Source organism: Heloderma suspectum, chromosome 3, assembly GCF_057233095.1.
Source record: "Heloderma suspectum isolate Gila_16-S chromosome 3, 16-S_ref, whole genome shotgun sequence".
NCBI classification, from domain to species: domain Eukaryota; kingdom Metazoa; phylum Chordata; class Lepidosauria; order Squamata; family Helodermatidae; genus Heloderma; species Heloderma suspectum.
In genome coordinates this window covers 41,396,128-41,408,946 of record NC_139460.1, presented here as the reverse complement: position 1 = coordinate 41,408,946, position 12,819 = coordinate 41,396,128, and the positions used below count along the sequence as shown (strand labels likewise).

General features: G+C 43.9%; 1 protein-coding gene across 1 annotated transcript in view; it reads left to right on the top strand.

Moving 5' to 3' along the window:
• DCLK1 (doublecortin like kinase 1) overlaps positions 1 to 12,819 on the top strand; it is a 288,776-nt gene that overhangs the window by 232,415 nt on the left and 43,542 nt on the right. Inside the window, exons 9-11 of the mRNA XM_084843017.1 lie at positions 3,666 to 3,723; positions 5,088 to 5,207; positions 11,284 to 11,430. Of these exons, the coding sequence (XP_084699143.1) occupies positions 3,666 to 3,723; positions 5,088 to 5,207; positions 11,284 to 11,430 (325 nt within the window). The remainder of the gene's footprint in view (positions 1 to 3,665; positions 3,724 to 5,087; positions 5,208 to 11,283; positions 11,431 to 12,819) is intronic.

Sequence of the window (12,819 nt, the reverse complement as noted above, 5' to 3'; positions counted from 1 at the left end):
GGTTTGCCATAGCTTTCCACCCAAGGAGCAAGCGTCTTTTAATTTCATGGCTACAGTCACCGTCTGCGGTGATCTTGGAGCCCAAGAAAGTAAAATCTGTCACTGCTTCCATTTCTTCCCCTTCTATATGCCAGGAAGTGATGGGGCCAGATGCCATGATCTTCGTTTTTTTAATGTTGAGTTTCAAACCAGCTTTTGCACTCTCCTCTTTCACCCTCAACAAGAGGCTCTTTAGATCCTCTTCACTTTCTGCCATTAGAGTGGTATCGTCTGCATATCGGAGGTTGTTGATAATTCTCCCGGCAATCTTAATTCCGACCTGTGTTTCATCCAACCCGGCATTTCTCATGATGTACTCTGCATATAAGTTAAATAAGCAGGGTGACAATATGCAGCCTTGTCGTACTCCTTTCCCAATTTTGAACCACTCGGTTGTTCCATGTCTGGTTCTTACTGTTGCTTCTTGACCCCCATACAGGTTTCTCAGGAGACAGGTAAGGTGGTCTGGTACTCCCATCACTTTAAGAATTTGCCAGAGTTTGTTGTGATCCACACAATCAAAGGCTTTAGCGTAGTCAATGAAGCAGAAATAGACGTTTTTCTGGAATTCTCTTGCTTTCTCCATGATGCAGCAAATGTTGGCGATTTGATCTCTAGTTCCTCTGCCTCTTCAAAACCCAGCTTGTACTTCCGGTAGTTCTCGGTTCGCATACTGCTGAAGCCTAGCTTGTAGGATTTTGAGCATCACCTTGCTGGTATGTGAAATGAGCGCAATTGTGCGGTAGTTTGAACACTCTTTGGCATTGCCCTTCTTTGGAATTGGAATGTAAACTGACCTTTTCCAGTCTTGCGGCCATTGCTGAGTGTTCCAAATTTGTTGGCATATTGAATGCAGCACTTTAACAGCATCATCTTTTAGGATTTTAAATAGCTCAGCTGGAATACTGTCATCTTCGCTAGCTTTGTTGTTACTAATGCTTCCTAAGGCCCGCTTGACTTCACTCTCTAGGATGTCCGGCTCAAGTTCAGTGACCGCACTATCATGGCTATCAAGGACATTACTATCATGGCTATCAAGGACATTAAGATCTTTCCTGTATAGTTCTTCTGTGTATTCTTTCCACCTCTTCTTAATCTCATCTGCTTCTGTGAGGTCCCTGCCTTCTTTGTCCTTTATCATGCCCGTCTTTGCAACAAAACGTTCCCTTGAGATCTCCAATTTTCTTGAAGAGATCTCTAGTCTTTCCCATTCTGTTGTTTTCCTCGATTTCCTTGCATTGTTCATTTAAGAAGGCCTTCTTGTCTCTCCTTGCTATTCTCTGGAACTCTGCATTCAGTTGGAGATATCTTCCCCTTTCTCCCTTGCTTTTTGCTTCCCTTCTTTCCTCAGCTACTTGTAAAGCCTCCTCAGACAGCCACTTGGCTTTCTTGCATTTCTTTTTCTTTGGGATGCATTGAGTTGCTGCCTCCTGAACAATGTTACGGACCTCCGTCCATAGTTCCTCAGGCACTCTGTCTATCAGGTCTAATCCCTGAAATCTATTCCTCACCTCCACTGTATATTCATCAGGGATATGATTTAGGTCATACCTGAATGGTTTTGTGGTTTTCCCGACGTTCTTCAATTTAAGCCGAAATTTTGCAAGAAGCAGCTCATGATGTGAGCCACAGTCAGCTCCAGGTCTTGTTTTGACTGACTGTATGGAGCTTCTCCATCTTTGGCTGCAAAGTACATAATCAATCTGATTTCGATATTGACCATCTGGTGATGTCCATGTGTAGAGTCGTCTCTTGTGCTGTTGGAAAAGAGTGTTTGCTATGATCAGCGTGTTCTCTTGGCAAAACTCTATTAGCTTTTGTCCTGCTTCATTTTGTACACCAAGGCCATGCCTGCCTGTTATCCCGGTGATTTCTTGACTTCCTACTTTAGCATTCCAGTCCCCTATGATGAAGAGGACATCTTTTTTTGGTGTTAGTTCTAGAAGGTGTTGTAGGTCTTCATAGAACCGATCAACCTCAGCTTCTTCGGCATCAGTGGTTGGGGCATAGACTTGAATTACTGTGATGTTGAATGGTTTGCCTTGGATTCGTACCGAGATCATTCTATCATTTTTAAGATTGTACCCCAGTACTGCTTTTCCCACCCTTTAATTGACTATGAGTGCTACTCCATTTCTTCTAAGGGATTCTTGGCCACAGTAGTAGATATGATGGTCACCTGAATTAAATTCGCCCATTCCTGTCCATTTTAGTTTGCTGATTCCCAAGATGTCGATGTTCAATCTTGCCATCTCATGTTTGACCACCTCCAGTTTACCTTGATTCATTGATCTGACATTCCAGGTTCCTAAACAGTATTGTTCTTTACAGCATCGGATTTTCTTTTCACCACCAGACACATCCACAGCTGAGTGTCCTTTTGGCTTTGGCCCAGCCGCTTCACTCTTTCTGGCGCTACTTGGAAATACCCTCTGCTCTTCCCCAGTAGTATATTGGACACCTTCCGACCTGAGGGGCTCATCTTCCAGCGTCATATCTTTTAGCCTTGTGATATGTTCCATGGGGTTTTCTTGGTAAGAATACTGGGGTGGGTTGCCATTTCCTTCTCCAATCGTTTTTATGGACAATCTCTAATAATGTTAATAATCATTTGCCCTTTTGAGGCAAAACAAAACATGAGAATGGAAACTCAGCATTTTGGGGCCATTTGGTTTCCCACATAAGAGATGTGTGTTGCAGTCATAAAGTATACTAATTTTGTCTCACAAATTTAATTTGATATCTTTAATGAAATACTTATTAACATCTATTCTTTTAAAATCTTTTCTTCCAGCTGAGATGTTTTCTACACAAATACAGTATCTCACAAATAAGTGCACACAACCCTCCCCCCAAAATATGCTTATAATCTTCAGAAGCTATGATGCCAACTAATCTGTTTCTAACTGTGTAAAACAAGGCTAATATTATGTCAACAGAGTTTTAGAGCCAACTTAGATATGAATCAGCGGATCTGGTGGGGGGTTGCTTTGGAGCCTGGTGAGATGGTGTTCTGGGAGATGGAACATAACCCTTTCTTCCTGTGCCCTATTAGGGGGTTTCTGGGGTGGGGGGACAGGTACAGATGGTGTAGCTATTGTTGTTTTTTCCTTTGTGACTAATAGAAATTCAGAGGGAGTGGTTTAGAGTGGGAGAAGATTCAACATTCTCTCTTAGGCCACCCCCAATCCTTGAAGCAATCAAATCGGGCTGCTAATTAATTGGGGAGGGGCACCATGAGAGATCCTAATAACAGATCTCCTGCATCCTCTCCGGTTTGGTTCCTAGTTAACCAAACTTTTGTCCTTTGATGTTACTATGTATCTTAGACGATTCCTTAAGACTACTCAGTAGAATTATCTTAGGTTCTTCTGGTAAAATGAAGCCTGTTACTTCCTTGTATTCTTTTTAACACTCCCCACCCCACCCCCCGCCGCGCTGCCCCAAGATTTTGCCATGCAGAAAGCTACCTTCCTAGACACATTGCTTCCAGTCTTTCCCTTGAAACAAGTCTGAGTAATTGCTAGTACTGTATTTGGTGAAGGTAAATACAGTAATCTGTTTATTTGAAAATAGAACTCACTATTTTATCATCCTTTACTTGTTTCTCTTTCACCTCTCATTAGGTCAACTGGTAGAGAATATGCGCTGAAAATCATCAAAAAAAGTAAATGTAGAGGAAAGGTAAGTACAGAAGCTCCACAGAGGGTCATAATATTTATCTTAGAAAATTCGTGTTCAATTGTGTGTTGGGGGGAGTTTAGCTAGTCTGCCTTGTTGGTAGCATTTGAATGCACTCTGGCCCCACTTCAAATGAAATGCTGAGCCACTCCCAAGAGGTGAATAAGGCCATAAGCCTATGGAGGCCCAATGCCATGCCAGAGACTACCCTGATTAGCTCTGGAAAGGAGATTGTTGGGCAGCAGAGCGTATGGTTCATCAACAGAATCCCTAACCTTTCCCAGTCACCAGTGGATACACTCAAAGGATGAAGTTTATTGAATGGAATATTTTGATGAATCACTGCAGCACTGCCTGCTGTGCAACCCTACCTTATACATATATGATATAATTGGTCTGGATGTTAATAGTTGTATAACAATGATTTTAAAGAATAATATAGTTACCATTTCCTTTCTGTTTGAAAACAAATATATTTTGCATTAAGAGAATCTGTAATGTACTTATTTATTTATTACATTTCTATACCACCCAATAGCCAAAGCTCTCTGGGCGGTTTACAAAGAATGAAAACCATTACAATTACATTATATGGGGTAAGGGGTAAAATGACTGACAGTGTAGTCCTGTACAAGTCTACTCAAAAGCAAGTCCCATTGAGTTCAGTAGGGCTTACTTCCAGGTAAATGGGTATGGGTTAGAAACCTGAATGACTCTTCTGTGCACTGAAAACATGATTCCTTCCCCTGTTTCATATTCATTTTCCTCTACCCTTGGAGCAGTCATTGTAACAAGGCCATTGTCAGATTTCTGGTACTGGCTCTGGCAGTGATGTGTAGGGCAGAGGTCACCAACCTTTTTGGGCCCATGGGAACATTTGGGAGTTTGAGAAACTGCTCTGGGCACAACCAAAAATGGCTCCCATGGAGGATGTGGCTAGTGACATAATGGCTGCCTTGGGGGCCTGGCTAGTCAAAAATGAGCTAAAGAGGTGTGTGGGGGGGGGAGAGTGAAATAGCATGGCTAGAGGTGGAGAGGGAGGGGAAAATAGCAAGGCACAGGGGCAGAGAAAGAGCAGGGCTAGAGGCTAGAAGGAGAGAGAAAGAAGACTGCCCTACCATTTTCCAAGGTTTTTATTAAAAATTTATATTTGAATGGGGCAGTGTGTGGAGAGCTTTGTGGTGCTGCTGGAGGTCCCCACAGGTGCCATGTTGGGGACCCCTAGTGTAAGGGTTTTAAATGACCCAATATACATGTAGCTGTATTTTCCATCAAATAGTAGAGGTGGAAATGGAACTGGATGGGTTTCTTCGTCCATTCACATTTTTCATGTGTCTTTTTGTTTTCTTTTCTTTTCTTTGTGGCAGGAGCATATGATCCAGAATGAAGTATCTATTTTAAGAAGGGTCAAACATCCCAATATTGTTCTTTTGATTGAAGAGATGGATATGCCCACTGAGTTGTACCTAGTCATGGAGCTCGTAAAGGTATGTATATGTAAGAGAAAGATTGCCTGCTTCCCCGTAGTTAGTCAACCATGCACGGGGCTTCCAATCCTGTGTGGGACCAAACTACACAACACTGATACGCTGATGTGGCTTTCTGTGGTCTTGGAAGTCAGTGAGGCCCTATTTCCTCCTTGGAAGCATGTCGCTGGGGAGGGCAAGAGCCTAAGCCCTAAGGGTTTAGCCCTGTAGAGATAGACAGGATGGGGGGAAAGAACCAGGGGTGCTCTCTGCATAGCAATATAGAGTTTAGTTTTTTGCTTGGTTGCTGTTGCCATTCTAATCCTTTGTGGTGGAGGTTCGTTGTAGCAGGAAATATGTATATAGTTTCCACTGGGGATGCACAATCAATCAGATTTCTGATTCTGTAATTTTGGGCTGATTTTTTAGTCTGGCCAGAAGTGGGGAACCAAGAGTGTTGGACTATATCTCCCATCATTCCTGACCATTGGCTGAGGCTGATGGTAGTTGAAATCTAACAACATTTAGAGAGCCATAGGTTTCCACCCCGGCGCAGGCCATTCGCCACAGCTGGATATGATTATCCAGCCTAGGAGATAAAATCCAGATCCGTCAAAGGGATCTGCGCGTGCAAGCCACATTCTACCTTCTTGCTGGATCTGTTTGCAGGGAGGTGGATGATAGAAATGTTAAACCAACTTCACTTCTTATGAACAGGCATGTGGAATGGAAACCATATGAAACTTCCTTCTATTGCAGGGGTGGACAACTTGAGGCCCTCCAGACATTTTGGCCTACATTTCCCATCATCCTTCACCATTGGCTATGCTGACTAAAACTGATGGGAGTTGTAGGCTAAAACACCTGGAGGGCCACAAGTTGCCCACCCCTGTTCTCCTGGCTCTCCGATGGATAGACAAATTCATGTAGGGTAAGTCTATCAGTGCCTACTAGTTGTGATGGCTATATCAAAAGTTTCGGTTCAGAGTAGGGATGTACGAAAGTCACTTACCTTTTCGCAGGGGTGCTCCGCGGTGAGGGGGAGGTGCTTCGGTTCTCCCCCCGAAGTTCAGGCGAGCGGGGGAAGCCGTCCCGCCTCGCCCGGCCGAAATTCAGGCCGGGGGGGGGAGGCTTCCCACCTCACCCGGCCGAAATTCAGGCCGGGGAGAAGCACCCCGTCTCCCTGGCCGCGAAACAAAAAGTAAAAACAAACAAACAAACAAACAAACCCCCGTGATAGGCTACGTAACGATTAACGTAGCCTATCACGGCTAGATTTCCAAAGTGAGCCGTGATAGGCTACGTAAATCGTTATGTAGCCTATCACGGGTGACTTTGGAAAAAAAAAAAGCGCGTACGCAAATGGCGGCGCTTTATGGGCGCCGCCATTTGCGTTCCTTATTTGGTCCCGGTAGTCTACGTAAAGATTTACGTAGACTACGTAGACTACCGGGACCAAATAAGGAACGCAAATGGCGGCACCCATAGAGTGCCGCCATTTGCGTACGCGCTTTTTTTTTTCCCCCAAAGTCACCCGTGATAGGCTACGTAACGATTTACGTAGCCTATTACGGCTGACTTTGGAAATCTAGCCGTGATAGGCTACGTTAATCGTTACTTAGCCTATCACGGGTTTTTTTTTAATATATATATACTTTGTAATGGCGGTGGCGGCAGCCAGTCGGAAGACCGGCTGCCGCCCCCGCCCCCGACGAAAGGCCGACGAACCACCGCCGGGACCCGCTGCCGGGAGGAACATTCGCCAAAGGTAAGTCCCATCCCAGGGTGGGGCGGAGAATTTCACCGCCGATTTCGGGGGGCCGAATGCGTTGGCGCTCAGCCCCCCGAAGATTCGGGGAGAAATTCTCTGCCATCCCTAGTTCAGAGGCAGAATATTAAGAAATACCAGTTGCTAGGAAGCAACAGTGGGAGAGGGCTACAGCCTTCATGCTGTACTTGTGGACTTCACATTGGCACCCAGTTGGCTACTGTGAGAAACAGAATTTTGAACTAGATGAATGTTTGGTCTGATCCAGGGCTGTTCTTATGAAGCCATTAGTTCATCTAACCCAGGGTTGTCTATTTTGCTTGGAAGGGATTACATACCTCGCTACCAGAGACTGTAAATGCCAGAGATTCAACTGGGAGGTTCTGCAAGCAAAGTTCTTCAACTTCCCTCCCCAAAATAATGTTTGCTTGTAACTGAATTGTGTGGGGGGTTTGCGGGCAGAACGGGGGTGGGGCAGGCAAGCCTGGGGCAAGTTTCAGAGAAATGTGAAACTCAAGTTTCAAGTTGATACAAGTTTACAACTTGAAACTTGTATCAAGTTTCATATAGTACTATGAAAACTGTAGCAAGTTTTGATAGTTATGAACAAACCCAAAATGTCTGGGTTTAACAGGCCCTTTGCTGTAATAAAAGACAGTGGGAGCTGTCCCAAACTGCGTGACAATTTTATTCTGAATTAGTTGAATTAATAAACTTTTAAAGTTGAACAGACCTTGTTACATTTTATTTGTCAAATCTTGCAGCAAGTATGTTTGGAAGGATTTTGAATCAACAATTCACAACTGCTGCCTGTATCCATTGCACAGCATGCCCCTGTACAATTGAGTAGCCGTCTGCTATCAACTGGCTTTTGAAGGCCTTAAGTTTAAATCATGTTCAAGTTCACAGATGGGAAAGATATTCAAGAGGAAAATGCTTGAGGGGGTAGAGCACCAGTTTTTAGCTAATAGCACATTGCACTAATTGGCAGAAAGAAGTTTGATAGAAGTGGGTGCCATTGCTGCAAACACATTCTCATTGCATGGCAGGCACATCACTCGCTGCTGGGTACAGGGGCTCGAGTGTGAGGAAAGCACTTCATAAATACAAATAAAAACACGTTGCACGCAGTGCATGTGAAAAGGAGAAAAGACGTGGTTGCTGGCTAGCTGCCATTGTACATAGTGAGACCAAATTTTTATTCAAGCCTAGCACTGGTTTAGTTATTTTAACAAGCATGATTTATTATAGGGTTTCCTCCTGCTGTTCGAAGGATCTAATTTCAATTTCACATGAGAAAAAGAATGTTAAAGCATTTATGTTGCAAGCTAGTAAATAAATAATTGGTTACCGTACTTCTGGATTTCAGTGCATTATGCCTCTAGGTGGTAAGGTTTGGTTTTTAAAAAAGAAGAACATTCAGAACTTGCTGCTAGCCTGTCTTGATTCTAGGAAGGTGGGGGTGGGAGTGTGATGATAAAACTGAAATAGCATCCTTGAGCCACCCTCTATAATGCTGCAGTAATGACGGGTGATCTGTTATGTGAATTAGTAAGACAGAAACTGCCAAATTTCAAGAAGCTTTAAGAAAAAGTAAATCGTTGAATTATACTATCTCCCTGTGAGTTTCCTGTAAAGTTAACTCTTTAAGCCTTCACCCAAATCCCTATGTTCAGTTTAAAAAAGCCTGCCTGCCTGCCTGCCTGCCTGCCTGCCTGCCCGCCCGCCCGCCCGCCTTCCTTCCTTCCTTCCTTCCTTCCTTCCTTCCTTCCTTCCTTCCTTCCTTCCTGTTACTGCTGTTATGAGCATTCTCTTCAAGTACTGGCAAAAGCCTGAGGACTTTTGTGTGTACTTAAAGTAAATGTTTGCCAAAAAAAATCATTCCCCTCCCCAAGTGACAGACAACTCCTGGGAAAACTAGGAAAACCAGAGTGTAACAGGATGTTGGTTGCTCCCAAACTTCCTCCCATATCAGAGAACCTGAGTAGCCCTGGTGATAATCCCCCTAGGTTGAAGGTACTACTGCTGAATGCCAGGTCAGCAAATGGGGAAACAACAGCCACCCAGGACTTGATCCTGGATGAGCATGCCGACCTGGCCTATATCACAGAGACCTGGTTGGATGAGATTGGGGGAGTAAATCTATCCCAGCTTTGCCCACTTGGGTTCTCCGTGTTTCCTGGGGGGTGGGAAGGTGGTGTTGCAGTGATCTATCATGATTCAATCCCCCTGTCCAGGTGCCCCATCCCACAGTCTTCCAATTTTAAGTGTGTGTCTCTGAAGATGGGTGTTTGGGACAGAACAGGTATTCTGTTGGTGTACTGCCTGCCCCACTGCTCAACAGTCTCCCTTCCTCAGCTAGCCAAAGTGGTCTCAGGTCTGGTACTGGAATCTCCAGCAGAGTGGCTTATACAAGGCTTATTACAGAGGTCTACAGAGCCCCCTGGCATGAGCCATGAAAAACGGCAATCTGGCTTAGTGCCACCTCCACCATTCATTCATTCATTCATTCATTCATTACATTTCTATACTACCCAACAGCCGAAGCTCTCTGGGCGGTTCACAAAAAGTAAAACCGAACGGCACACAATAAAACAATATAAAATATATAGAACATTAAACCACAATATAACAATATAACCATAATAAAACCTAGCAGCAGTGCAGGAATTTAAAATACAGATTTAAAACAGCAAAGCTAAAAATATAGAAAGCTAAAATGCCTGGGAAAATAAAAAGGTCTTCACCTGGCGCCGAAAGGAGTACAATGTAGGCGCCAGGCGAACCTCACTAGGGAGCTCATTCCAGAGCCGGGGTGCCACAGCAGAAAAAGCCCTCCTCCTAGTAGCCACCCGCCTCACTTCCTTTGGCAGGGGCTCACGGAGAAGGGCCGCTGACGATGATCTTAAGGTCCGGGCAGGCACATATGGGAGGAGGCGATCCTTCAGGTAACCTGGCCCCAAGCCGTTAAGGGCTTTGAATGTTAACACCAGCACTTTGAATCGGGCCCGGAAATGGACTGGCAGCCAGTGCAGCTGGAAAAGTACTGGCATAATATGAGCTCGCAGGCCAGTCCCTGTTAACAATCTTGCTGCCCTATTTTGGACCAGCTGAAGTTTCCAGACTGTTTTCAAAGGCAGCCCCACGTATAACGCATTGCAGTAATCCAGACGAGAAGTTATCAGAGCATGGATAACTGTAGCTAGGCTATCTCTGTCCAGATAAGGGCGTAGTTGGTATACCAGCCTAAGCTGATAAAAAGTGCTCCGTGCCACTGAGTTCACCTGTGCCTCAAGTGACAGTTCTGGATCCAAGAGCACCCCAAAACTACGAACCTGATCCTTTAGGGGGAGTGCAACCCCCTCCAGAACAGGTTGAATATCACCTAGCCGGGCAGACGAACCACCCACTAACAGTACCTCCATCTTGTCTGGATTGAGTTTGAGTTGAGATGATGGTGATCTGGGTCTGGGTCTGGAGGAACTTTCTATAGTTCCATTGTTATGGACAGATCACTACCTGGTGGGATTTAAAGTTGCTGGGATCTGTCTGTCCATCCATCTGTCATAAGAGAGTATTAAAGCTTCCAGGATGGGCAAAACATTTTTTCCCCGTTATTTCTTCTTCTCTTGCCACTGCTATGCTGATAGGTCAGCTTATCCTAAAGATGTTGCCTTCTTTTTCAACATCAGTCCCTTATAGGCTTCTTGATCAAGTTGCTTTGTTTATTGCATGCCACCAGATTCTTTTGTATGACCTCTCAGAAGTTCAAGTATTCCCCTTTTGCTTATGGATTCCCTCACTCCACTCCCAGTGCTTTTTCATGGGGCTTTTTTTTTTTTTTTTAACTCAGTCATGGCTCAGCCTGCCTCAGTTTGTAGATAAATAGACTGATCTGATGCAGTGGAGGCTGGGAATCTGCTCCAGGTTTCAGTCAGAACCACTCAGAAGTCTAAAGGTGCTCTCTAAGGTGCACCTTGCATAACTCCTTTAGAGTACTGACTGAAACCTAGAGCAGAGTCATTAACACACTGACATCAGAGCCACCAGCCTCCACTGATCTGATGATTGTCAAAATGTTATTGGGGAAGAAAACCCTTTTGAAGATTGGGATAAGGGGTTTTGCTTTGTTAATAATATTGGATTGGATCCAGACTTAGTAATGTTTAGGGTAACCCTATTGGAATCAATTTTCTTTGAGGACAACCTCTTCGTTGTCCTCAAAGAAAATGATACAGTTTGACATTATGAAACTTCTCTGTAATCTCATCAATATTCCTCTCCATCTTACTAGAATGGTATTAATATGTGACAATTACTTGATTTCAGGGCGGAGACCTTTTTGATGCCATTACCTCCACAAACAAATATACAGAACGGGATGCCAGTGGGATGCTGTACAATCTGGCCAGTGCCATCAAGTATCTTCATAGCTTGAACATCGTTCATAGGGATATCAAGCCTGAGAATCTACTGGTAAATAGAATATTCAGCGCATCTTAGACATTTCTGTTCATATAGTTGATAATCTGTTATTGTTGTATCTTTTATTCTGTTTTAATGCATTTGTTTTAATGCATTCATTTTATAATTGATTTAACCAAGTTTTATTTATGATTGTAAGCCACCTTGAGTTCCATTTTTCTTGGTAGAAAGGCAGGGTACAAATCCAATCAATCAATAAATATCATTCACCTATCTACAGACTTCATTGAAATGTGGAAATTTTCATCATAAAAATATTTTCAGAGCCTAGCCACTATTACACACTCTATATGCCTGTAGAATACATATAGTTTACTTCTCTTTTATAGATAAATGGATTGGGTATATGCAACATGGCTAAGATGATGCCACTGGACAATTGCGCTGCTGAATCTTAGCAAGTAGTTCAGCATACCTTGTTTAACCTGTTTTAAAAGACAGTATATGAAATGTTACGCTGTCCCACTGCTATTCTCATTATGATTATTCACAGATATAGAACTGTGTTGTATATCAATTGCATGAGAAACCACTTTGCTCTTTATCCCCTTGTGTTGTGGGCACTATATATGTTACATAGTTAGTAGTTTGTAACTCTTGCAGTTATGAACCTCTTTGGTAACTCTGGTCTGATTAGCCAACTACTCCGCAAAACCCACCCCAAGCAAGTACATTTACTAGCCACTGGGCATCAGGACTCTTCCCCGAGGCATTCCATGGTGCAAGCCAACTTTCTCAGGCTTTCACTGGCTTTGTCTTTGCACCCTTTGGGGCGTTTCCCCAAAACACGTATAATAGTACCTGCCTTAAAACCAGAGCCCTTTGAGGTGTTTGAGAAGACTTGGAAAAAGAATTGCTTATTCCATAGAATCCATAGTTCACGGTTGAGTATTTACTTCACTGATCTGCTCAACAACCATACAGCACTTCATCTCCAGTATTACGGGGAGGGCTCTAGCTCAGTGGTGGTAGAGCATGTGGTTTGCATCCAGAAGGTCCCAGGTCCAATCTTCGTCCTCTTCAGATAGGACTGGAACTGAGATCCTGGATAGCTGCTGCCCATCAGAGTACACAGCAGATGGAACCACGGTCTGATTCGGTATAAGGCAGCTTCCTATATTCCTCTAGCGAACTACAGATGAAGTTTGTTAAGGATAGGGTAGAAACAGTCAGCTATGATGGTGAAGATATGCAACAAAGGCTGCAGTCCCAAGAGCTACTTCAGGCTTGCCTGAGAAATTGGGCATGGCTAGTGGAATTTTTTAAAACTTAATGTTGTTTGTTTCATTGGTGGGGGCTGAATACCAAAGCCACATGCTGTACCACGAACTTCTCTCAGTTTCAAAAGTGGTTTGCCCATGTAGCATGTGTGACTGCTGT